The sequence below is a fragment of the Camelus dromedarius genome, chromosome 5 (assembly GCF_036321535.1).
Source record: "Camelus dromedarius isolate mCamDro1 chromosome 5, mCamDro1.pat, whole genome shotgun sequence".
NCBI classification, from domain to species: Eukaryota; Metazoa; Chordata; class Mammalia; order Artiodactyla; family Camelidae; genus Camelus; species Camelus dromedarius.
This window is the reverse complement of record NC_087440.1, coordinates 3117384-3143693: the sequence shown is the minus strand read 5'-3', so window position 1 is coordinate 3143693 and position 26310 is coordinate 3117384. Positions and strand designations below refer to the sequence as shown.

General features: G+C 53.9%; 1 protein-coding gene across 1 annotated transcript in view; it reads right to left on the bottom strand.

Annotated features, from left to right (window-relative positions):
* Window positions 1-26310, bottom strand: part of SMAD3 (SMAD family member 3) — a 110294-nt gene that overhangs the window by 13804 nt on the left and 70180 nt on the right. The window contains 6 exon segments of the mRNA XM_010985121.3: window positions 3311-3361; window positions 6943-7017; window positions 8308-8391; window positions 8394-8438; window positions 8927-8956; window positions 8959-9119. Of these exon segments, the coding sequence (XP_010983423.2) occupies window positions 3311-3361; window positions 6943-7017; window positions 8308-8391; window positions 8394-8438; window positions 8927-8956; window positions 8959-9119 (446 nt within the window).

Here is a 26310-nt window from a genome sequence, read left to right as displayed (position 1 = left end):
AGCCCCAGGCCAAGGCCCTCTGGGAAGCCATCACCTCCGTAAGCTCAGCTCAGCCGCTGCCGCAGGACACTCCCTGGTACCTCATTTCCCCCCATCCAGGCCCCTGCCCCGAGCTGTCTCACCTTCAAGCAGGGAACGGCTTACTCACTGGCAGGATCTGGATCATTATCTTTCTCCTCTCTCTCCACCTCCCTCGCTCTCCCCTCTTTGGTTACCCCAATCCTTGATTTAAATGCTTAGGAAATTCCAGGTGACTCATCCAGCACAATGTGTACTAACAGGAACATCACCTGCTCACATCCCTTCCCTGCAAAACAATGCCTCAGGGTTGCCCGGAGCCCGCCACCGCCAAGCAGCTGAGCTGGGGCTCAGTCACCCATGGGGCTCCTCCACGGGCACCCCAAGCGGCTCTGCTGCGGCAGGAGGCTCCACCTTTTACCTGGAGTGGGGAAGAAATGAAGCAGGAGCCAGATGTCCTATGCTTGCTTTCTTTTGTATAATAATTTCTCGACAAGAAATAATAGATGTCCGGAGATGCCCCGTCTTTCTCCAGGGAGAACTCTCCGTGTGCCAGTCAGCATCCTACCGTTTGGGACATACCGGCCACAAAGGAGAAAGGCAGAGGCGGCTGCTGCAGGCTGCCCCGCCTTCCCCACCTTTTATTTGTCCTTCAGCCCCCACCTCCCCCGACACTTGCTCTCCAAAGGATGCCCGATCTGAGGAGTTCTCTCCTGACGCCGCCCTCTGCATCTCTGCAGAACCTGCCCCCTGCATCCTTCAGCACCTCCCTCTACTCTGGAAGTTGCGGGGTGGATGGACACACAGGAGACGCCGGCCAGCCTGGACGAGGTCCCCACTGCGATGCCACCATGCCCTCCTCTGAACGCTCAGGGGACTTCGTCTGCACCTACCTCTTCTTTTATAATTATTTATAGTCCTGCCTTATTCATCCCAACCAGGCCAAAAGCTCCTTGAAGACAGGGTCAGTGACTCCTCTTGGATTCCCACCGGGACTGGCAGACAAGGGGCAGCCAGGAAGTGCCTGGGGATGAGTGAGTGAGGAAGACACGGGCAGGGCCCCCACCCCACCCAGGGACCACATAGGACACCAGGACCCTCCACCTGACATTTGCTCCCAAGTTCATCTAAGTTCGTAAGTGCCTCCTTGAGCCTCGTTCTTCTGAGTGAGAAAGGGGAGAGCTGGTCTAAGGGACCCAGCAAGGCAGGTCCTGCTGCACCTGGGGACGTGTTCTGGATCCCCCAGGCCTGAGTTCAAAGCCAGCTTCTCCGTTTGCCAGCTGTGTGAATGGGACAAGTTTGCTAACCAGTCTGCCCCTGGGTTTCGTCTCCTGCAAAATAAAAACTTACAGTGCCGCGGCTCCTACAGTCATTATGGGGATTCAATTAACAAGCACGAAGCACTCTGAACAACACTCAGTGAGTAGTTAAGTTCTCAAGAAAGTCTGACGCCCTCATCACCATCCTCTCACCCCCTTCCAGCTATGGCGCCAGAGGCTATGGGCCTGACCACATGGGTCCCTACCGGTAGTTCTGAATGGGTGAAGGTGGGGGTCAAGGGCTCAGAGAGGAAGCAGCTGTGAGCGCCTGTGTCTCAGCATGAGTCCTAACCTGACTCGCCCCCCTATTCACATCTTCCCAGCACAGCGGCACCCCCGCTCTGCCCTCCAGGCTTCCTTTGGAAGAAGTGGCTTCCTTTGGAAGAAATGGCATAAGAATTCCTGACCCTCAGACAAGGGGCTGAGGAACTGGGCAGTCTGGGAGGGGGTGGGCAGGGAGCTGGGGCAGCAGGCCATTGTGCCTTGGGGCCAAGTTCAAGAGCATGCCGTCACCCTCGTCCACACAATCTAGAGGCGAATCCACACAGGGGACCACTTCCAGTCTGACCCACCGCATCAGGCAGTCAGGTGGCAAAGTCAAGCACCAGCCCTGATGTCTGTCAACAGAAAGGGCAGTGGTGGCCACCGTGGCGGGAGGGGGCTCAACCTCCAACAGTCAAGTTCACAGCCATGGCCTTTAAGTTCTCAAGGGTTAGGGCAGCTTCCAGCCTGCAGAGTTTGTGTTTAGTAACTCCTTTAGCCCCTTCACATTGGGAATGCGACCGTCCCTCTGCAAAGCCCAACACGCACAGTGATATTATTTCACAAAGACGTTAAAACCGATCCCCCAACGTCACATTTCCCACTGCCCACTTGTCAGCCTGTATTAAAAGGTTTTCAAGCAGCTCCCCATGTTCCAAATGATGACTTTTTTCATCTGATGCTATCAGTCAAGGACTGGGAACAACTGAGAGCAACTGGGAACAAAAGCCAGACCGATCCACTCGGATTCACCAAGCTTGGATATTAACTCTTTCTTTTCCGGAGCCACTCATTAAGCCCCGGTACAAACTGAAACAACGTCAAACTCCCAGTTTCCTAAAACTACCAGAATGACACAGAAAAAAACTCCCCTCAATCAAAGCCGAGCAAGTATTTCACTTGTTTTGAGTCCTCCGCAGGCCCTGCCCTGGAGGTGAAGGACACTCGTGGGTTAGAAAAGCAAGTCTCAGAAAAATGGCTCAGAAGTCCAACAACCGAGGGAAGGTTCTGGAAGGGACGGCCCAGCTGCTCCAAAACGTCAGGAGACAATGCGAGATGATCAGGAAGCCATCTCAGTATGGAAATGTGTTTACAAAATAACAAAGAGGGGAAAAAAAGGAGGGGAAAATAGATATACACTGTGATCTCAATGGCAAAGCACAAACACATATGCCTAAACCCACCCACATCAGAAGGACCATGAAAAAACAAAAGCAGTTGTGTTGGGGTAGGAAGATACTGGGAAAGTCACTTTTTTTTTTTTTCAAATTTCTTTTACGGTGCTGTTTCAAATAAAAATGACATCACTGTCAGCTGATAAAATCCAAGTAGATGTATGTGAAACAAGGCCCCGAAAGCCGGGGGCTGCAGTCTGCACCGCTGTTCATGGCTTTGCATCAAACCACACACGGATGCTCGCCAACCACAGACCCTTGTCTCTCTCGAGCACAAGGTCGGGGCTTTTCATTCACTCATGTCTAACCGCCCCCCAGGGGAAATACAGACCCACACGCAGCTGCCTTTCCTGCCACCACTGTTCTCGAGTGTCCCTTTCTGTGGGTGACCCCAGAAGCACTGTAACCAGAAACCTGATGGGCTGTGCTGGGTGCGGGTCAGAGGGAGCCTCACCCTCAGGCCCCCTCCCCACAGTGGCCACCAGCCAGGGTTGCAGCTAAAGGGGGTTCGAGTCGTACAGACAAGGAGCTACTTACCCAAGTTATTGTGTGCCGGGGACATCGGATTCGGGGAGAGGTTTGGAGAACCTGTGGGATGGGACACAGTGGTGAGACTTCAGGAAAGACCCCTGGCCTGGGGAGCCAGGTGACGGCACGCTTGCATCAGGAAAGCCCCAGGCTGAGGCCCCAAGGCCCAGGAGAAGGCCGAACCCCGAATCCTCGCCTGGGCTTTCCCTTCCCTGGGTGCTGGCTTCCTCATCGGCAGAGTAGATGGGCAAGTGGCTGCCCTCGGGGTCTCTGCCACCACCTGTTGGTCTGATGCTTCTAACCACGCCTGCAGCACAGGGCTTTTGCGTTCCCAGGCAGAGTACACCGACCCCACACTGACCCACCCTGTGAGCCAAACCCCCAGAGGAATAAAAGGCGCTGGGAAGACCCCCTCCCCAGCTGCTTGAAGATCCAGGCAGCGAAGGTGGGCTTGAAGCCACCCAGACATCAGCCGTCCAGCCCTCTGCGACTCCGGCACCTGCAAATACCAATGCAATCCTTTCCGCGGGTTTCAGGAAACTCACCAAGCGGCCTCAGAAAGCCCACAACTCAGCAACCAGACTGAGATTTTATGTAAGACATGAAAACTCTCCAATTCTTTCTTCTCTACTCCCTTCACCCTAGCCCTTACTCCCAGAGGAAATTAAAAACACGTGGTATCAGCCTTCCAGAAAACCAAGTGACTGCTCTTCCACGGAGCGACACTGAGCTGGTCCCTCCTTTGTCCCTGCACCCACGGGGGCTCCGGAGGTTCTTTATTGACTGACAGCTGGCTCCGCCCCTGAAATTCACAACCCTCCCCTCCAGCACATGCTGCCGTGAGCTGTTACTGGGGGTCTTCCTGCTCCCCGCTCAGCTGGAACCTCCTCGAGGGCCGGGCAGGAACCACCTCGAGGGCCGGGCAGGAACCACGGGGTTTCTATTTCACCCAGTATTTTGGGGGATGTGGAATGAGTCACAGAAGCAGCAGAGCTTCTGAAGCTGCCCAGGAGTCTGACCACGCTACCACGTATAAGCCATGGGGTTTGGCAAAGTGGTTCAACCTCCCTGAGCCTTGTTTTGTTTCCCCCCCCTCGTCAGGTGTCACACAGGGATGACACCCTCTACCGTGTTGTCTGTGGGAACGAAGTGAGACGGCGCGGATAAAAATGCCCACACCGTGACCGGTGCTAGCTGGCACGCAGGCAGGGCTGACCCGATTCGCGGAGACCCGGGAAGGCAAGGGACCTTCTCACTGGTCTGAAAGGGCACAGATGCGTGTTAGGGGAGACACAAGGCTGGACAAAGTGATCCTCGGGCCCACACTGAAGAGGCTACCGCATCTCAGCTGGCAGGGCAGCCAAGCTCACAGGCAACCGATCTGGGCTGAGAGGAGAGCAGAGAATAAACAGGGGCCCCCACTCCTCCCACCTATGGGCTGGCTGGGGTCCACACGGTCCAGGGTCCGCTTTCGAGAAATCCTTAATGTTCCCAACAGGGCCCTGCAGGTACACTTAGGGGAGGAGAGGAGGATGGGAGAGACAGAGAAGATGGAGCAGAAAGGAGGGAGGGGAAGGGGAAGAAACAAGAGCGCAGAGGGTGGAAAGGCGGCCGCTCATCCCACAGACATACCACCTCCGGCCGTCTGCTCGCTTTACAACAGCACAGACCTCGTGTTACTGCACACCTCACTGTATCCTGCTCTGCAGGTGCTGCGTTTTTATTATTTTTTTAATTTTTTCACTGATTGAAGGTTTGTGGTAACCCTGCATCGAGCGAGTCTATCGGCACCCCTTTCCCCAAAGCATTCGCTCGCTTTGTGCCTGTGTCCCATTCTGATAATATTCACAATATCCCTTTTTCATGATTATTATATTCGCTATGGTGATCTATGATCTTTGCTGTTACTATTGGCAAAAAGTACAATTGCTGAAGGCCCAGATGATGGTTAACCTTTTTTAGCAATAAAGTATTTTTTTTTAATGGGGGTACTGGGGATTAATTTCTCCTGGTTTCTCTTCTCTTTATTTACTTTATTCTCCTTCTTGGGATAGGGAGGTAATTAGGTTTATTTACTTATTTTTTAATGGAGGTACCAGGGACTGAACCCAGGACCTCCTGCATGCTAAGCATGTGCTCTACCACTGAACTATACCCTCCCCCCGAGTTTCTTTAGACATATGCTGCTGCACTCTTAATAGACCCCAATACCACATAAACATAATTTTTACATGCACTGAGAAGTTCGTGATGGGCATGATTGCAGTGGTCTGGAAGCGAACCCGCACTATCTCTGAGGTTCGCCTGTAAGCAGCGAGGAGGGAAGGAAGAAAGGAGAGGGGGAAGAAACACAGCATCTGCAGAGATGCTGCTTAGCTGGCCTGCTTCCCATGCCAGCATTTAATAGCGGTGAGCTTACAGCGGCCACTTGGCATCGAAGACAGGAGGTCTTCCATGCGCTCCAGCTGGGCTCACGCTGCCAGCCACTCACCAGCGGAGTGTGGGGCTGTGTGCGCTAAACCCCCAAAGCGCCAAGATGCCCAGGCTGGATTTCAAGCAACCGCGTTCACAACACACACGCGACTCTCCCGCATCCGTCTCTGGGGAAGCGCGCGCTCCCTGGGCTGTGTGGGGGGCAGGTGGCCGCGCTGCGTCTGGCGGCTGTGCATGTACGCGGCAGGCTCGCTGTGGTCAGGGCGGAACATCTGGGCAGCTGCCTCCTCCTCCGCGCCCAGCCACACGCAAGGCAGCGCACAGGCTATGTGGCAGCTGGGGTTCAATTCAAGAAGCCGCTGGTCTGGAGCCAATTTGGTCCCATAACAAATGACATGAGGACATCTGGAGATGTGGCTGGAGACAACTGGGCTGGGTCCCTCACGGCGGGAGCACACGGATCGCATTTGGTCACCGCACGGAAATAGATGCTTCTGGGCCTCCGCTGCCACTGGCGAAGACCCTGCCTCGGGCTCTCCCCGGCTACTCCAGGGGACGGAGCCCCGCCTCCACCCGACTGCAGCAGCAGCTCACCCAGGCTCAGACTCTGCTAAAAGCCTGCAGGGGCTCCCGGCAGCAACCCCAGTGCCCCCGCCACACTTGAAGCCTTGAGTGCCAGGCCCTCCTGTCTGTCTCTGCTCTGGAGGAGTGCGCTCCAGCCACATGGGGCTCTCACTGCCCCAGAACGCACCACTGTCCTGCCCACACCCCCACAGCGTGCCTGGCACACCCTCTGCCTGCCCTGACGACCTGGCCAAACCCTGCACACCTCCAAGACTCAACGCAAGAAAAACCTACCCTGCGAGGTACTGCTCGGCCCCCAGCATCCCCTCCCCAAGCTGGGTTAGGTGGCCCTTCTGGGTGCCCTGACGCCACGAGGCATCTTCCATCAGGGTGAATGTGACTGCTGGCTGTCTGGTCAGTCTCCCCCACCAGCTGAGCAGCTTAAGCTCCTCCTCTATCCCAGCACCTGGCCCGGGGCCGGGCACATAGTGATCACTCTCAATATTGGAAAGGGGGACACAGGGAAAGAGGGAGGGATAGAGGCGGTAGTGGGGAGGGAGGGATCGATGGAGGGAAAGAGAGAGGGAGGGAGGGAGGAAAAGAGGGAGGGCACTCAGGATTAAGAGCATAGCCCTGACGCTGACCTGCATCCATGCTGTGGTTCATCTGGTGGTCACTGGTCTCTCCATCTTCACTCAGGTAGCCCGGGGGTGGGGTTTCTGGGAATCAGAAGGAAGGTGGTTCATTAAATGGCCTCCATGATTTGGCTCTGGAGACACCCTCTGCTAACCCATCCCACACTCTCACCACTACGCCAGGAGCAGGTGCTGGAGGAGCTCTGGGCCTCGGAGCCTGGGCCCCGCTGTCCTTGCGTCCCTCAACCTCCCCACTGCTTCCCGCCCAGATCGGATCATTGCCGCCTTTGTCCACATGGTCCCAACTCCCAAGTCTGAAACGCCTGTTCCTGGAGCCTCTGCCAGGCTCAACTTCTCCCCATCCTTCCAGGTCAGGTTTGAGCTCCCCTCTCCAGGGAGGCTGTGGACTCAGCCCAGCCTCCCTCATCTCTGCTCTGAAGGGTGCCAGCCTCAAACGGCCCTTTGGCTCTGCTGCCTGCTCCCGTGCAAATACACATGTCTCTCCATGGGATGTCTTAGCTTCCCAACTGGGACGCAAGTCCCATGACAGCAGAGACGGTGGCTCGATTTCTCTGAATGACCCCCAGACCCTGACATAGCTCTCCTAAGCTTTGCTGAATGAGCAGTGGGGGGCAACCCTCCCCTAGGGGCCAGCACCGCCTGTGAAGGATGAAAGGCTGGATCTGTAAAGCGGGTCTCTCATTAATGCTCTGACCCCCACCCGCAGGCCTGTGGTCAACCTCAGCACAGTGAGCTCGCCCAGGGTGCAGGGCTCATCCCAACCAGACGGCTCCGAGAGGAACGCGGGGCATCACTGCCCCAGTCACAGTCCCTGCGCTGGGACTGGCCGAGGGCTGCCAATTGGTTTTCCTGGACGCCCAGAGTGCTGGTGATTCACACTTTATTTGCATGTAAATGAGGGGCTTCTAAAAACAACTGCGCTCTGACAGTGGAGCCCACTTCTCCCCATGGAGGAAAGCCTCCCACCCAGGTTTTGAGCCCCCCTAGGCTTACTTACAAGGCCAGATCTCCGTGCGCGGCCCAGCCCCGCTCGCCCACTGCCTCTGCAGGCCCCCGGGCCATCGGGGATCCTGCCTGAACTCCAGCCCCAGCCGCGAGGGCGGTGAGAGAAACACAGCGTTGCTATTTCCGCTTCCAAAATAAATGACTGCACCGAGGCCGGGCGGAAGGGTCACGCCGCCGCTCCCCGTGCCAAGAAAAGCATCATTAGTGAGCGGGGAGCCAAGGCCACGGGTCCTCTCCCAACAGGGATGCGGTTCTGAGTCAGGGGCCTCGGGCCAGCATGTGTGCAGAGACGGGGTGACGGGGGACGGAGCCCGGGGCTGCGCGGCACCTCACTGCCCGGGGGCGTACCTGGAATATTGCTCTGGGGCTCGATGCCCGCGGGGAAGTTAGTGTTTTCAGGGATGGAATGGCTGTAGTCGTCCAGCGGGGGAACTCGGCCGGGATCTCTGTGTGGCGTGGCACCAACACGGGAGGTAGAACTGTCCGGAGGAGACAGAGCAGAGGGATCAGCGCTGATGGCGGGCTGGCACCAGAGCCCTGCACCCCCAAACGTACTGGGGGCCCTCCCTTAGGAAGAGGAGGGGGAAGGGGAAAGGGAAGGGATGGGGTTGGGGGTAGTGAGGACAGGGAAGAGGGGGAGGGGATGGAAGGGGGAGAGGGGGAGGGTGAAGGAGAGGGGGAAGGGGAGGGAAAAAGAAGAGGGGGAGGGGAGAGGGGGAAGCAGAAGGAGGGGAAGAGGGGGAGGGGAGGGAAGCAGAAGGAGGGGAAGAGGGGAGGGGAGGGGAAGCAGAGGAGAGGAGGGGGAGGAAGGAGAAAGGGGGGGAGGGAAGGAGAAAGGGGGAGAGAGGGGAGGAGGAGCGAAAGCAGGGGGAGGGGATGGAAAAGGGGAAAGGGGAGGGGGAGAGAAGGGGAGGGGGGAGGGGAGGGGGACTGCCGCGTGGTGTCAGTAGCTGCACACAGCACGTACCTGGGGTCTCCACCCTCTGATAGTGGTAGGATTCACGCAGACCTCGTCCTTCTTCATGTTAAAGGCAAACTCACACAGCTCCATGGCCCGCAGCTCGTGGTGACTGTGCAGGTCGGGCCATCGCCACAGGCGGCAGTAGATGACATGGGGGAGCCCCTTTCGGTGGGACACCTGCAGCCGGCCGTCCAGGGACCTGTCATGAACAAGAGGGTCAAAAACAGACAGTGAAGTGGGTCTGGCTGGCTTTCTCCTAGGCCCCGCCTGCTGGGCTCCCTGGACCCCTCAGGTGTCTCACCCCCATGGTGCGGGAGATCAGAGAACCTCTGTTCGCGCTGGACGGGGTCAGGAGGAGAACACAGAGGCCACCAAGGAAGGCCGAGGGCTCCTGGGCTGGCAGGGTGCACCCGGAGCCCTCCAGGCCCTGGGGTTCGTTCTCCCACCCCTCCACAGAGGGAATAGCACTGACTCATGCTCTGAAAGGGTCCAGGCCAGGTGGAGGTGTGCAGATGGGCACAGGGCTGAGCAAGAAGATGAAAGTTCTTTAGGGGCAACTGTGAGGACCACAGGGACACTGAGAAGGGAGGTGACAGCACACCGGCCCCACACCCACCCAGTCCCTCCCTCACACATTAGGAAGCAAGGAGAACCCTCCTCTTATTCCGTTGATGTTTGTGATGAGGAGGGGAGGGAAAGAGGGAACTTAAAGGGCATTTTAACTGGTCAGAGGCTGCACTGCAGACATCTCAGGGGTCCCTTCAGTTTGAGGGCTGTGTGCGCGCTGACCCTGGTGCCACCATCCACCGCGGTCGGGCGTGAGCAAGGTAGGAGCGGAGGCTGCGACTGCACACCAGGCTTGGTTCTGCAACTGTCCCCAGCCTGGCTGGGGCTGGCACACCAGCCACGGAAGTGCCCTGTCCCTGTCCAACAACATCTCCTGTGGTGACATGGCCTCTGAGCAGCTGTGACCTGGCACCCGGGCCAAAGTGTGGTCCCTGGTAGACCAGCGGCATGGCTCCACCAAAGCTTGTTCAAAAGGCAGAACCTCAGGGCCAGCCCCAGCCCACTCCATCAGAATCTTCTTCTTTATAAAATCCCCTGGTGGTCCACACAGCTAGCAAGGGGGAACAGTGCCACTGGCTGTTACAACCGGGCAGCTCGAGTGGCAGCTCAGAGTAAGATGAGAGGCAGGGGGCTTCTGAGGAGACATGAGATTTCGGGTGACGTCTGGGATTAGGCAGGTGAGAAGGGTCGGTTCACACAGAATCCTTCATCTAACAAACATTTTATGAGCTCCTACTCTGGGTGGCCCCGGGATACAGTGGTGAGGGCAAGAGATGTCACAGAGTGGTCCCTGCTTCCACGGAGCTTCCGTGGGCAAGATCGACATAATAAAGCAATCAGGACAGCTACAAACTAGTTAGTTACAAACTAAGCACAGGGAGCTGCAAGAGCTTGTGACACTGGGGACCTTGCTTTGCCAAAGGGCAGGACAGGGCATCTCTGAAAAGGTGATGGTTGAGTGGAAAGTCTAAAGGATGAGGAAGAACTAAGCAGGCAAAGGGGTGTGGGAGGAGGCCATTCCAAGTAGCGGGCAGAGCACGTGCAAAGGCCCTGTGACGGGTAGAAGACTTGGTAAGGGGGAAGACCAGAATGAAGACCACAGTGACCAGAGGGGAGGGAGGTTGGGGTAGCAGGCAGGGGTGAGGCTGCAGGGTCTCAGAAACCATGATAAGAGGTCCTGCCTTTTTTCTAAAAGCCATAGGAAGCCTCTGAGATGTTTAAGCAGGCTGTGCGTGTGTGTGAGTGCATGCGTGCGTGTGTGTGTGAGAGAGACAGGCTCCACGATAGTTCTGGCCATGGGAACAGGCAGATTGTGGGTAGGGGCGCTGGAGAGTCAGAGTTGGGGGGACAGATGCTCATAAATAAAGAGGTACCTGATGGCAGCACTGGTCTTTCTACAAGAAGGCCCATTCTAGGATCGTGGGCAGGACTTTTGCAACAGCCAGGTGGGGTTGGCAGAGAGGCGTGTGTAAGCTCCCCCTCCCTGCCCCTATATGAGTGCGGGCACCCATTTTCCTGAATAAACAGAATTTGTGGACACCCTGTGAGGGAGGGATGCCCTGGAAGCACCAACCAAAGAGAGAGAGAAACAAGGATCCAATCACAGTCTCCCAGCCACCGGCCTGGGGAGGGGGAAGGACAGACAGACAGAGGTCAGGGCTGGGCTTGGGCACAGGGACGGACGGGCAGCTGCTGACTGAGGGCAGCTCACAGGATGTAATTACCTCCCCGCCGTGGGGCCCCAGACCGAGGAACCCCGACAGCCCCAAAACAGTAATTAGCAGGCAGAACGTTAGCAGAGAGAGGACGGCCTGGGACTCGCCCCTGAGATACAGAAGGAGAACGGCCAGATGTGGAGTCACGAGACCTGGGGTCAAGACGAGAGGTTTGGCTCTTCCGGCTGTGAGACACCGGGCACGTCCCCAGGTCTCTGGGACCCTCAGTTTTATTTACCTCATCAATAAAATTGGAACGTTCTCCCCTCATCTACCCCTGACCTCAGGCAGCTTGGTATCCACTTGAAAGTCCTTTGTGAAGTACCCACCAAGGCGCATTATTATTCCACATCACAACGCCACTCTCCAAACCTGGTCCTGGATGATGGGGCGAGAGAAAGGGAGAGTGGGCAGGGACAAGTGGGGACAGAGAGGGACTCAGTGGTTCCCATTCTCTTGCAGAGCCACCGGGTGCCCATAAATAGGGAAGGGGCTGAGGGCACACTTCAGTGTTTGACAAAAGCCCAGAAGAGTCCAGCTGAACGTCGGGAGCTGCCTCCGTAGGGGGAGGCCCCGGAGAGAGGCTCGGGCCAGCGGTGAGGGAGGAGTGGGGCTGTAGGGGGGAGCCCCCTCCCCCTGCCTGGTTGATGGAAGAAGGTAGCTCTCTTGCTTAAAAAAAAATATAGTAACACAGGGCAAGAGGATGGGCAGTGATGGACAACACAAAAGAGAAGGCTCCCCGCTTCCATGGGGACAGTCAGCCCGAGAAACTGAGCAGGAGGCCAAGTCCTCCTCAGCCCGGCTCTGAGCCTGGGCCTTGGGGAGGGAAGGTGGGGGACAGGATGCTCTGAGCACTCCTGATGCGGAGGGGCGCTCACACACAGCCCTAACCTCCTAACCCCCGGGGTCCAGGACAGCCGAGCCAGAGACCCAGAATGGACTTGGGCCCCACACCTGCCCGGGGACGTGCAAGGGGACAAAGGGCAGGAAGGGGGCAGCAACAGGACACCTGGGACACATGAAGCTTGGACAGGCTGCGGTGAGTGAGCCAAGATCTGGGAGTGAGGTGACGTGGCCCTTGCGGGCTTTGGTAGCTCAGGGACGGGAAGGAGAATCAAGGAGGTGGGGAAGGAGGGCAGAAGGGAGAGACTTCAGGGTCTCGATTCCTTATCCAATCCTTTCTGTGTCCTGGCCACCTGAAGAATTATGGCAGAGAAAGCTCCAGGCAGAGAGGAAGGAGCAGGGAGAAAGGAGGAGAGTAAAGGAGAGGGATATGAGGAGGAGGGTAGAAGAGGGTGGGAGAGAGAGGGAGGGAAGGGGGAAGGGGAGGAGGGGAAGGAGAGGGGAGTAAGGGGAGAGAGTATGGGGGAGGGTAGAAAAGGATGGGGGGAGAGGTGGTAGGTGATGGATAGTGGGAGGGAGGTGAAGGGGAGGTAGGGCAGGTAGAGGGAAGAAGGGGGAGGAGGAAGAGAAAGGGAGGGAAAGAGGGAAGGGGAAGGAGGGGTGAGAAAGGGAGGAGAGGGGAGGGGAGGGGAAAGAGGAGGGGGAGGAGGGAGAAAGGACTTGGGGGGATAGAGAGGAGAGGGAGGAGAGAGAAGAGAGGGAGGAGGGAGGGGAGGGGGAGGAGGGGGAGGGAGAGGAGGGAGGTAGGGAGAGGCTAAGAAAGTCCTTCACTCAAATACAGCAAACTGAATGGATGCATTTCCCGCTGTCCCGCCCAAGACAGGAGAGAGCAGACAGAAGTGGGAAACAGATGCCGAACAAGAACTTAGCTGAGGGGAGTGAGCTGAAACAGAGGCCCAGTCAGAGGAAGCCACCAAAAGTGATTCCATTTGGGCCTCAGAACCCAGGGCAGACTCAAGAATTGGGGGCACCACGCATTTCTCAGGAGGAGGCTGAAAACAGGAGGATGGGTTGGAAGTCTACAGAAGAGGCAGGCAGGTCCCAGCTCCTTTCCCCGAGCACCCCCACCAGCAGGACCTCCCCTGAGGTCTGCTCCCTGCACGGGCTCTGGACGGGGCCACCAGCGCACAGCAGCGGATGAAGGGCAGGCAAGGGCTTAGAAACAGGATTTTGTGAACGCTCCCCTGCTCACTGGGCCCCCAGACCACGACAGGCAGGCTCGTGCCCCCACCCGTCCTGTAGAGGAATTAGACAGCCCAGCCCATAAGAAAAGACCTGTAATAAACTCTTGGAAATAAAAAAGAATGGAGGAGTTTTCCAAGGATGTCTTAAGTTTTTTAACTACTACATAAATGATTTTATTTTAAAAGCTGATTTAAAAATTAGATTCAAAACATTTTTAATTTGATTTAAAAATTTAATTTAAAAATTTTTTTTCAAAATTGAAGGTTGTACAATAATAAGGTACAGATCAATGGAACCTCGCAGAAGAGCCGAGAAATAGTCACATGTATTTGGACAACTGATTTTCGACGAAGATTCAAAGATAATTTAGTAGAGGAAGAACCGTCTTTTCAACAAATGGTGCGAGAACAACTGGAAATCCATACACAAGGAAATGAAATTCAATCTACACTTTGCACCTATGCAAAATTTAATAGAGCCTCAAACATAAGAGAATCTTTGTGACCTTGGGATGGGCAGAGATACCACATCAGAAGCAAATTCCATTATTTTTTAAAAAGTTGATAAATTGGATTTCATCAGCGCTTAAGCTTCTGGTCTTTGAAAGACCCTGTTAAGAGAATAAGAAAAACCAAGCCACAGACTGGGAGAAAAATACTCATAAAAAGCATATATCTGATAAAAGACCTATTTCCAGAATATATATAAAGAACTCTGAAAACTCACCATTAAGAAAACAATCCAACTATTAAAAAGTGGAACAGGTAAACGATTCGAACAGATACTGCACAAAAAGACAGAAAGATGGGAGACGAGCACATGGAAGGATGCTGGACATCACTCGTCATTCGAGAAGGGCAAACTACAACAATGAGACACCACTACGTCGTTACAGTTTGGCTACTATTTACAAGGCTGTGCCACGCGCTGGCAGGGATGCGGAGCGACTAAAACCTCGTATGTTGCTGGTGGGAATGTAAAATGGCCCAACTTCTTTGGAAAACAGTTTGGAAGTCTCTTAAAAAGTTCACAACACAAACCTACGATCCACCCGGTCCACTCCTGGGTGCCTCCCCAAGAGCAATGAAGGCATCTGTCTGTCCAGACAGAGACGCGTGTGTGAACGTTCAGCCCAGCTGTATCCGTGATGGCCCCACACTGGAGGTGACCCAGTGTGTGTCAGCAAGTGAACGGACGGCCCAACTCTGAAGCAGCCCATATGAAGGACAACTACGCAGCAACAGAAAAGGATGAACTGCCGATACACCTGACAGGGGTGAATCTAAAAATCAATCATGCTGAGTGAAGGAAGCCAGGCGTGATTCTGTCTGCGTGATAATACAGAGTAATTGAAAGGAAAGGAACAGAGCGATGTGCCCACAGTGACAGCAAGCAGATCAGTGGCGCCTGGGGCTGGGGCGTGTGGAGGGATGGGAGTGGGGGCTTAGCCGGGGGTGAAGGCCACGTCTGCTACCTGGATCGCAGTGGTGGTTTCACGGGTGTATACATATGTCAAAATGTATCAAGCTGTACATTTTAAATGAGTGCAATCTGTTGTATGTCAACTATACCGCAACTCAAAAAAGCGGGGGGCAAGGGCCTTGGGGACTCGGATAAACCTGGGTTCACGTACTGACTCTGTGGTCAGTAACTGGGTAAACATGATCAAATGGCATCACGTCTTGGGTCTTGTAATTATTTTTCATCTGAAAGAAGTCCCTGCACTGGAGCGTTCGGAGGACTAAACGACATTCTACGCAGAAAGCCTTTAGCATATAGCTCGGACACGATAAATGGTCCATTGTCCATTGTCGTTATTGATGTAGGGCTGTTACTGCCCCCGTTACTATGACAACGCCTGGTAAAGCAAGGTATACAGTAGGCGCTCACACCACCAGGCCGCTCCTCTGCGCTAGCCACCTGGCTGCAGCGAGGCCTCAGGTGGCCTGGTGCTTCTGATTCCCACAAGGCTTCTGTGCTCCTGGTCTCAGAGCAGCCCCACCGAGATGCAGCCGGGTGGTAAGGCAACAAGGCAGGCCTTGTAATGGTCCTGCCTCACTGGACACCGGTGCATCCGAGGGTCCGAGGGGCAAGGCTCCTCTCCTAGCATCATCACTCAGCAGTCTGCCCCCGGGCTGCAGCTCCAGGCCACCTCTCCTGGCTGCCCGGCCGGGCCCCGATGGCGATGGCGCGGAGGCAGGCATGTGACCTGCTCAGCAGTGCCCTGCAGAAGTCACTAGGTCCCTGCCCCTGCTTCTCGGTCACACTATTCCCAAACTCGTGACAAAGAGGGCATCTTATTCACGGCCTTTTGTGCGCTGCTGACTACTCCTCTTGGTCCAGTCCACGCCGCCCGGAGCCAGCCTTTGTAGCGTTCCTTCTTTCTCCCTCCGTCCCACTCCAAATACACACCGACGCTCACCAAAGGAAGAACAGTGAACTGGGAGTCTGAGCTGCTGGATTTAATTTAATCGACGTGTCCGGTACACACCCTCCCCAGGCTTACAGGGCACCGGGCCCAGTTTAAATAAATCCAATAAATAAGTCTTAATTCTGAGTTGATGTTACCATAAACAGGCTCGGCTGCAGAAAAGGGTCTATTTTTGAGCCACCTCTCTCCCTGACCCAGCCCTTCCTCGTCGGGGCCCAAGACCAACTGCTGGGGCAAAGGGCACAGTCCCAGGAGCCCGCCTTTGGGCCTCCTCCCCATTTATGACTGAGATCCTGTCCCACACCCAGTGACTTCCTGATGAGAGACCCCCAAAAGCCTTTCTCCAGCAACCCTCTCAAGCTCCTCTGACAGAAGTTTTATTCCTTAAATATATTCTTCACCAGCCGAACCATTTCCTGTGGCAGGAAATTAGGTTTCCTCCCATTGGCTCCAAGTGGGACCCATAAAGTGTCCCAAAAATGGTGGTGGGAGTCGCAGCCAAGGATGTGGACATGCCAGAGTCCAGAGCTGATGGTGCGGTGGAGCCTGCCAGTGCTCTGGGCGGAGAGGCAGGGCTGGGGCCCACACGCCACTCACATCCCTGGGACCAGTGATCTGTGACCCACAGCTGTCCAGGGGCCAACGTGAAACACTGGTGGGTTTGGATATGGGGGTTGGAGAGAAGACTGGAGAGCACTGCAGAGCACGCAAGCTCCAGAAACACACTGAGATCTGTTCACAGCACAAACTACGTGCCGGGCACACTGCTACCACATGAGAATGAAACATGGCACAACCCTAGTAAATCTTACCCTCACCGAGCTCGGAGAACTTAAGGGGCTCTCCCAAGGTCACGTAACTTGTACAAGAGCACAACCAGAACTCAAATCCAAACAGACTTACTGTATGATCTGGCAATCCCACTGCTGGGCATAAATCTAGAGAAAACTCTAATTCAAAAAGATACATGCACCCCAATGTTCACAACAGCACCTTTTACAATAGTCAAGACATGGAAACAACTTAAATGTCCATCGATAGATGACTGGATAAAGAAGATGTGGTATCTATCTACAATGGAATATTACTTGGCCATAAAAAAGAATAAAATCGTGCCATTTGCAGCAACATGGATGGACCTAGAGATTATCATACTAAGTAAAGTCAGACAGAGAAAGACAAATATCATATGATATTGCTTATATGTGGAATCTAAAAAAAAATGACACATGAACTGATTTACAAAACAGAAAGAGACCCACAGACATAGAAAACAAACTTATGGTTACCAAAGGGGGGAGTGGGGGGAGGGATAAATCAAGAGCTTGGGATTGGTAGATATGAACAACCATATACAGAATAAACAACAAGGTCCTACTGTAGAGCACAAGGAACTATATTCAGTACCTTGTAATAACCTATAATGAAAAAGAATATACATATATATGTATAACTGAGTCACTATGCTGTACACCGGAGAGTAACACAACATGGTGAATAAACTATACTTCAATAATAAAAAGAAAAGACTTCAAACCCAGACCAGTGCTGAGAAATGGAGGATGAGAGGGCGGGGTAAACACTGCTACCCCATGTGCATCCCTACCAGGGAAACTGACCTCTTATCTATCATCAAACAGCTACCAAATCCCAGGTACTGTGCTGGTACTTGAGCTAAAGAAATGAACAAAAAGTAAATTTGTAAGCACTCAATTTCAGCTGAAACCTACTATACTTAAAACACACACACACAAAACTAAACTTTCTAGCTTCTTTCAGAGACAAGCTTTCTTTTTCAACTTGCTCACCGAGTAGTAATAGTTCCAGTGGTGCCACCTGGCTTTTGAGCGACAGTGTCTGTGCTGAGATCACCCACTCCGCGTCCCCTTAAGACACAAGTATCAGAATGTGCCTTTAGCGGGGAGGGTACAGCTCAGTGGTAGAGCGCAGGCCTAGCATGCAGGAGGTCCTAGGTTCAATCCCCAGTTCCTCCATTAAAAGCTAAATAAATTTTAAGAAAACCTAATTATCTTCACCCTTAAAAAAAAAAAAAAAGAGAGAGAGTCATCAGAATGTGCCTTTCTCTCTTCTATGCCCAGGACAACTGTTTGATAGACGAGCAAATATAAAAGCCCAGAAAACACTCCTGCCAAGGGGGCCCCTGGATCTGGTGGGGTTCAACCAGGATCCCCTCCCTTCAGTAAAACACAGCCAGAACCAAAGCATCCTTTGCTCTGAGCAGAAGTACCGCCCGCGGGGGTCACGTGCTGAGTCTCAGGGCTGCAGGTGACAAACCACAAAGGCCTACCATTCACGGAACAAAGTGTCCTGGCCAGCTAAGCTCTGGCTAAGTGTCCGCCTGAAACCCCCTCTGGAGGACTACAGACAGCTGGGACCTGAGGACCATGAGAGCATCTTGTCCAATCTCTTCCTCCTGTGGTTAGGAAAACAGACTGACAGCACTTCAAGGTCACTCAGCAAACGATCGCAGAGCAAGAAGGTGGCCTTCCCAGCTGCTGTTCCACTGGAGCCAGGCCTCAGCGCCGGTGAAGTCTGGAGCACACATGTGAGCCCACACTCCCCCCTCGCTAAGCTGAGTACAGTACAACAGTCTTGTCCTTATGGGACTGAACCTTAAGTTGCCCAAAGATCTCACTCTTCAGGGTGGGTGTTTTTTTAAAAATGGGACTGAGCAATGGGTGACGCTGGGTGAAGGATGTATATATTAAATCCTGTCCCATCACCACAACTTTCTGAGGTTTGAAGTTATATTAAAATGAACAGTACCAAACAAAAAGGAATTGAGCTGTACGTGAAATACACTATTCCCCCGACCCTTTCAAAGTTTTCTTTGTTTGCTGGAGTTTAAACAGAAAGTGACATTTCCAACATCAGCCTGTTCTTGTCATTTGGTGCCACAAAGCAGGAGTCTGGGGTGGGGGTGGGGGGTTCCGGATAACTGGGGTTTCGTTGTAAGCTCCCCCACAGTGACCTCATGCTCTTGTCCAGTTTCTTAAGTGTCCTCAGCAAGTTCTGTAAGTGTGCTAAGCACGTTTTTTAATGTTCCAGTTTAGACTGGCCTGTGAGGAGCTGAAAACAGGATTTCACAACCCTTGATACCAGTCACTGAACCACTGAACCAAGAACAGCTCAGTTCCCATCTGAACTTGCAAACGGATTACGTCCGGGCACGTCCGGCTGCCAACCCGGGGGAACACGGATGAAGTGGCAGGTGAAGCCCCCGGTGCTGTGCTCCGGAGCAGTAGCTGGCCCACGCTCCCCGCCACTGCATAAGGTCTCCCCTTCCCCTGAGCTTTCCAGAGCAGTCGGCTCAGGTCCATGACAAGTGCTCCAAGCAGATGGGGCCCGAGTGTGAGCCCCAGAGGTCACCGGCGCTGCCTGGGCAGATCCCCAAAAGAAGAATCCAAAGATCGCCCCACCCTGCCCTCCAAAGGGAGATGGATCCCTCGGGAAACAGGCCTTCTGGACCCCGGGGCTCCCCACCTCCCAAGGGGCCAGGGACGTGCACAGAGCACGTACCTTCTAGAAAAGAAGGGGGCTGATCTGGAGGAAGTTCAGCTTAATATGATCATCTGTAAATCACATGTACACCAAGAATCTTTCAACATGGAGCTATGAGTAAGAGGAGCCCCCCCGCCCCATTTCTCACCCTCAGCTTCCCTGACATCTGGGGACAGATAATCCTGCTTTGGGGTGGGGGGAGGGAGGAGGTGCTGTCTGTGCATCGCAGGGCGTTCAGCAGCATCCCTGGTCTGAATCCGCTGGATGCCAGTAACACCCCCACTCCCAGCTGCGACAGCCAAAGCTGTCTCCAGATGCTGCCCAAGGTCCTCTAGGAGGCAAAGTCACTGCCCTAGGCCCCCTGGGAACCCGTGGGCTAAGGAAATGCTCGGGGCGTGGGAACAGGTCAGGGGAAACGGAAGCCACCGACACCCCGGGGCAGGTGTTCACCCGGCACTTCTCACTCATCTCGCTGGATACAGGGATACCGTGTGGCGGGTATCCTCGCCTTCAGTTTCGAGGTGAAAGGCTCACGTGATGTTGAGCGACTTGCCCAAAGTTGCCCAGAACAAGTCGGAAGCGGCACCCTGGCCTGAACCTGGATGCTACACCCCCAGCCCAGCTCCGGTGGCTGCAAAGCGCAGTGGGCACTCTGTCAGCACCAGAGCTTCTCCTTGGGCTCCGGGAGGCTTTGGTCCTGGTACCCTCCCTCCCCACCCCCACCCATGCAAAGAAGGCAGTTACATCTTGAGGAGGAAGAGGGCGACAAGGAAGAGGAACAGGAGGAAAGGGAATGATCCATCTGAAATCTTTCTGCTTCACAGCTTTGGTTTTCGGAAACTTGTTCTTTCTCCAAGCACGAACTTGACGAGGATTGCTTTTTCTCGAGTGTCAGCAGGACCACAGAGGTTTCCCGTCCAAAACGGAAGATGCTACAGAGGTCTGGGTTGGTCTCTGGTTACGGGGACAAGGGGGAAGAGCAGTTGCCAGGCTTCACAGAACTTTCTGGATGGCCATCTCGCTCCGCCAGTGAACGGCAGAATGGCATTAAGCCTGCGGATCATGTATTTATTTTTAAAGAGATCACTCACAGCACGTTCAGGATACACACAGCCCTTGTTAATGTTCTGATGGGCTTAAGGCAAAAAGCACGCTTCAGCCCAGCAATTTTCTTTTTTTTTTTTTTTTACAACCCCCACCCCTAAAGCTCACCTCATAAAATATAGGAGACTTTGAAATGGAGCCATGAATCCAGGTGTGTTTAGGTACCTCTGCTCATTCTGCAGGGGGGGGGCGGATCCTGGCCCCCTACGGCCCGCTCCGCAGCAGGGCTGTTCACACGGCCAACACTTAGAGGCTCTCTGTCTCCCAACTGCTTCGGGGAAACGGATTAATTTGTGTATTTTCAGTTTGGGGAAAAAGGAAACAAAATGTCAGGCTGAAGCCCAGAGGACAGAAGCCTGCAGGAAGGAAGGATTCCTTCTCAGACAACCTGACACTCCACAAGCAGTGAGGGAAAGATATTTACTAGCTGCAAACGTCTAACTTGGGAGGAGGGAAAAGTTAAAAGAGAAAAGAAGGGCTTTAGGAGACTCTTAGATAATTATCTCGGCTTTAGACTCCTTTTTTTTTTTTTTCCTGCCGAAGAGAAAAATGGGGCTTGAAATACAGCTCTCAGCCTTCCACTAATAAACGCTTTCAGACTGAGAAATGTCTTTGATCTCCTAAAAAATAAAAAGGCAGGGCTCTGAAAAGTCACCTCCCCTGACAACTGCTATTTCTTGTCTTATCTGCCAGTGAACTTCAATATTAGCTCACTTCACTAAACAAACAATTCTGATTACAGGACTCTTAGTCATTCTGTTTTTCACTTTCCTTCACACAGCAGAAACCATTAAGGTCTGAGTTATCCTCTCCGGGGCTGTCTTTTCCCAGACCCAGTTCCCAGCCTCCCCCCTCCTGCCCCATCAGGTTTGCAAGAATTGAGCCCCGTGAATCAGTGAATCACTTCCTGTGGGCAGACTGCACGTTTGGGGATGGGATTTTCCTGTCTTCTTTTTTGGGGGAGAAGCTTCTCATAGACCTTTGGGGTTCGACTAGTGGAACCGGGCGATGACGATGACAATGACAGGATGCCCTTTTGTCAAAACAAATCAAAGTTTCTGAAAGACTTCGAGAACATGTCAGACGGGCATTCGTGACTAGCGGAGCTGGGGGGGTGGGGGGTGAAGAGGGCAAATCAGGAGGTTTGGTGTTAACTGCTCGGTTTTGACTTCCTTAATTATGAGTCACCGGCCAGAGAGATAAAACCATGTCACAAGCTACAGAGCATGTAAAGGGTAAACCGGGCCACTTCTGTGACACTCAAACTGAGAGGCAGAGCTTCTGGGAGCGCTCACTCAAGCTCCAATTTTACAACCGGCCCTAGTGAAATACCATACAACACGAGATGGGGAAGGACCATTCCCGCATTTCAGTCTTACCCACATGTACCACTCTCCTCCTATTTTTAAAGAGCCCCACCCCCCACCCCCAAAGCCTTTAGCATCCTCAAACCTTTCAGGGCAGCCACTGGGGGCGGGAGAAGGGGTGGGGGGAGCTGGAAGCAAGGGAGGGGTAGGAAATGACACATTTCTAGAAAAAGTTAGTTTAAAGACCATGAAGTTCAGTCGCTACCTTTGCAAGCCGAAAACACAGCACTTGCTTGACACCGATCTCTAACATCCCACAAACACTCTGCTTCTTTCTGGACCGATGCTTTACACGCTTACATAAGCCGTTTCCACCTAACGGGGAACAAAGACTGGGTGTCCTGTGTATTCTGGGCATCGCGATCCTGGGGACAGTCAAGCAGCCAATTAGCATTCCTTTCGGTCTAAGAGGACAGACTTCTTATTGTATCTAAACAAAAGGTTCTGGTTCATTGGGGGCAATTTCCCCTAAGACAGCAAAGAACCCCTATGGGCAGGAAGGCAGGGATTCCAAACAAGCAAGGAGGGAGGACCTCAGGCGGCACTTACGACGCCAGGGTGCCGAGAGCCTGCTGCTTCAGCTGGCCGCATCCGCTAAATGGCTCTGGGCGCAAAGCTGCATCCCAAAGCAGCTCCGCTCAGGAGCAGGGGAAGGCTTCCCGGTGAAGCCCCCTCTCCTGGGCTCCAGACACTTGCAACTCTTTCCCATCCCCGGGGCACCCAGTCTCAGCCAAGTACCCACAGAACAGCCGCCCACCCACCGCCTCATCAGACCCCCACTTCCCAAATAGCACACAGGCCTGTTTGACAGGTATGGAAATTCAAGATGCTTAACTGGCTCAAGCAGCAGGGGTAACATGTTGCAGCCACAGCACCGGAGCACGGGGCTTCTGCGTCTCCAAGCCAGAGACCTCTGGCCAGCGGCGGCATGCTGAGGTGGTATGGGGGTCCCGAGGCTCTCTTGAGACCTATGACAGGCCCAATGATGCCTGTAACTCCAAAATCATCCCGTTATGTGGCTCATTGTGCAGAAGGACCTCTCTCCATCCTCCTCTCCTCAAACTCTTCGAGTCCAACACTCGCCAAACTCATCACCACCCAGCACCGATGGCCGGGTACGATCAAGTAGCTTCCGTGTGTTTCTGGCTTCCCTTTCCGGCTAAGACAGGTGCTCCTTGAGGGCAAGAAGACCCAGCTTAACCTCCTCTGTACCCTGGAGGGAGCATGAGGTACACTGCAACAGGCCATTTGTTCACAGGCAGGTCACGATAATGCAATTATTCCTCTGTGCATCAACAGTCAGAAGATGTGGGCAACAAATAAAAAACCTCAGGCTGCACCCCAGCCTTCCGAACCCAATCAAGACACGAAGCCTTGTAGTAAAGGGACCCACAGATTTACATTACTGCCAGAAACCCAATACCAGAAATGTTCTCGAAGCAATCAGCTGGTATTGAGGTGCAATTAAACACAGCAGGGGAATGACAACCACAGGTGCCAGTTAGTTATGCTAAAGCAGCCGGTGGGGACGTGCAGGGAGCAAAAAGGCTTCTGAATGAGGAAGTTCTCCTACTTCACTTGTCACGCCAGAGACAAAGTCATCTGTGGCTAAGGTTGTAGGCAGACGGTGGATGGGAGGCTTTCCGATAAATCTGCTCAGCAAACATTTGTTGAATGGAGATTTTATCAGCGTTGGATTTACCAGAAGAGAAAGCACGCAGACATCTGGGGCCATGCTGGGGAGTGGATGGGAGTGTTTGTGGTCCTCACGCCGGCTGTGCTGCCGAATGGTGAGGGGTCTCCCGGTACGGGTCATCCCCTCTGTAAAAGGATGGGCTCAACCGATCTCGCCTTCTAGAGCTGACATTCCACATGCCTGAGAAATACACTAACTTGCCGTGAGAAGGAGCTTAAAAGTGGCTGAGTTTACACCTTCCGGTTCCTTTACTGCCTTGAGGCACGGAGGGCCTTGGAGGAAATAAACCAGAATCATCAATAGCACGAGAGCAAATAGCTGATCAGGAAGGGGGATGAGCAACTTGTAAACGAAACAACACACAGAAAGGGTAAGAGAGAAAATTTCAAGACTTTCACGCTTTCTGCAGGTTAGACGCAAACAAAGCCCCAAAAGCCTAAACGTAACAGTGGTCTCAGCAGAAGAGAGGCGGTCACAGCCGTGATGTGATAGGAAAGAATTAAGCGGGCATCAAACAACTTCCTGAGAGAGAAGGTGGCTTCATACCAGCAAGGTAAGGGAGGCTGCAGAATTTCTGCCCTCAAAGGTCAGAGGTCAGGAAGCGGGTGTGATGGTTCACAGAGATCCTCCCCTCCACGGCTGGCTTCAGCTGGATTGGCCCAGGGAACTCAGATGACCTCATGTGGTTTGTTTCAGGCTCAGGAGCCAGAGGACTTCGGAGCTGGGGGTTGGGGTGAGGCTCCAAAGATCAGCCATCTCACCATCACCCCCTTGTTCTCCCCAGACAGGAGGAAACCGAGGCCAAGCAGAGACAGCATCTCCCCAAGGATCCCTGTGCTTTTTTTGCTACTCCAGGAATCCACGATCCCCAAACTACCTGTGGCCCAAAGTGGAAAGCTTGTAGGTAACGAGGATGCTAACCCCACAACAGAGGGCAGGGCTCCCCTCCGGAGCAGGAAGACCAGGGAGTCTCTGTGAAGGTGGACTGTCTTCTGGCGCTTTCCACCCTCCACACAGGCAGCAGTCAGGCCCCAGCACCGTTCCTGTCTTTCAAGGAGGCCAGGCCCACCTCCCGGGCTCTGTAAACAGCTCTGCTCTCTCCTTCCTCCTCGGCCAGAGCGCACAACACCCCCTGCCACTGGGGCCTGGACTGTTTGGTAACAATGGAGGGAACATTAAACAAGGGCTGAAGACGGGAAGTGAATCACTGGATTCTCAAACAGGCTCCTTGGAAGGAGCAGGGCGGCGGGAGGGGCCGCAGGAGGCCGGGGCCACTTGGGGGGCCTGGCGGGGGTGGGGGGAGGCTTCCCGGATGTTCTCGGTCTTGCCCCACAATAGTTGCCCTGCAGTTCTGTCTGGCTTCCTGCGCCCCGGGCCAGATCAACTTTCCTGAGTCACCCCGGCCACTTGCTTCTCCAGGTATCTGGGTTGCTCTCTGCTCTCTGCGTCAGATGGAAGGAAAGATGCAGAAGGGGCACCATTTCTCCACAAACTGACCCCATTTCATCTCCACGCCCCTTAAAAAGCCTGAACATGACACCAGGAGGCCCCTGGTCTTCTCTCCCCCTCCAGCCCCCAAGCCGCTCACCAGCTCAGGGCATCAGTTGCTTACACGGATGTTCATAAACACACACACAACACAGGGGACAATGGCGGGGCATGACCTGAGACTGCATCTAAGTGTCTGAGGGAAACGCTCTCCCCTGCCCCCCCACCCCGTCTGTACTGACTCCCACTCAGCCCTGGTGCCACAGCACGGCCACCTCCAGGGATCAGTTGCTTCCTATAAGCAAGTTCTTCGCTAAGCACTTTCTGTTTATATACTTTAATCCTACTGGACAGAGCCCCATCAAAAGAAAACAGCAAAAGTTCAGAGAGGTTAAGATTCTTCCACAAGGTCACACAGCGAGCAGGAGAGCAGGGTTAATCTCTGAACTCCAAACACAAAAGTCCAGGGTTTTCTGAGCCGGTCAGGCTGGTGCCCTGCACACCCACTTGCCTTGAAGGAGACCTGGTGGGAACAAGATGAGACTGGGAACTGGGACCTAGCTTCCTCTGGCTCCTCGCTTTGCCACCCGGGTGACCTTAGGCAAGGTGTCCCACCTCCCAGGGCTGGTTTTCTCACCAGGAAAAAGGGGGCTGTCCAGGAAGACTGTCAGGGGGTCTTTGTGAGAGACTGCAGGTAAAGGTCCTCCACACCCTGAAAAGCGCTGCATAAACATGAGGTGTCACCAATCACCTTTCATTCTTGTGCCAGAAGATACCGCCCAACAAGGCTGCTGATCATCCACCCCTGAAAATTAAGTTATTCCTGGAACAAGCTGGTGACAAGGTCGGGAGACTTTGGGATGTGAGAACATTACAGAAATTTCATCTGAGGATAATTTATGGTATTTTTTCTTTTTAATGGTACAAGCAGCTTTGAACATAGGGTTAGAGATTAACAATTTCCTTCCTAAACCTACGAAGGTTTGCCAAGTTTTCTTGAAACGCCCCTCCTCACAGATCATGAAAGTGAAGGTCTAAAGCAGTTGCCTGGGTTTCCCAAGCCCTGGTTCTGCTATGAGTGATTGTGTGAGTTACTCCCACTCCCGGAGGCTCAGTCCTCATCTGTAAAATGGGCAGGTGGGACCAGGTATGCTTGAGACCCCTTCTCTGACGATCTGTGACAAACTGTCAATCAGAGGCTAACTGGTTTTTCAGGAGAATGTATCTGAACAATGAAAAAAATGGAGCACGTTTCTCACTCCTCGGTAGTACAGTGCCTTTCCGGCTCCCGCTGGGGACTAAACTCCCAAGGTCAACCCCTGCCCCGCCCCCGGTGGGCGTGGCTTTGTAAGGATGAGGGAATCCACAAGGTTAATTTCCTGCCGCACTCCACCTCCTACCACGCAAAGCGC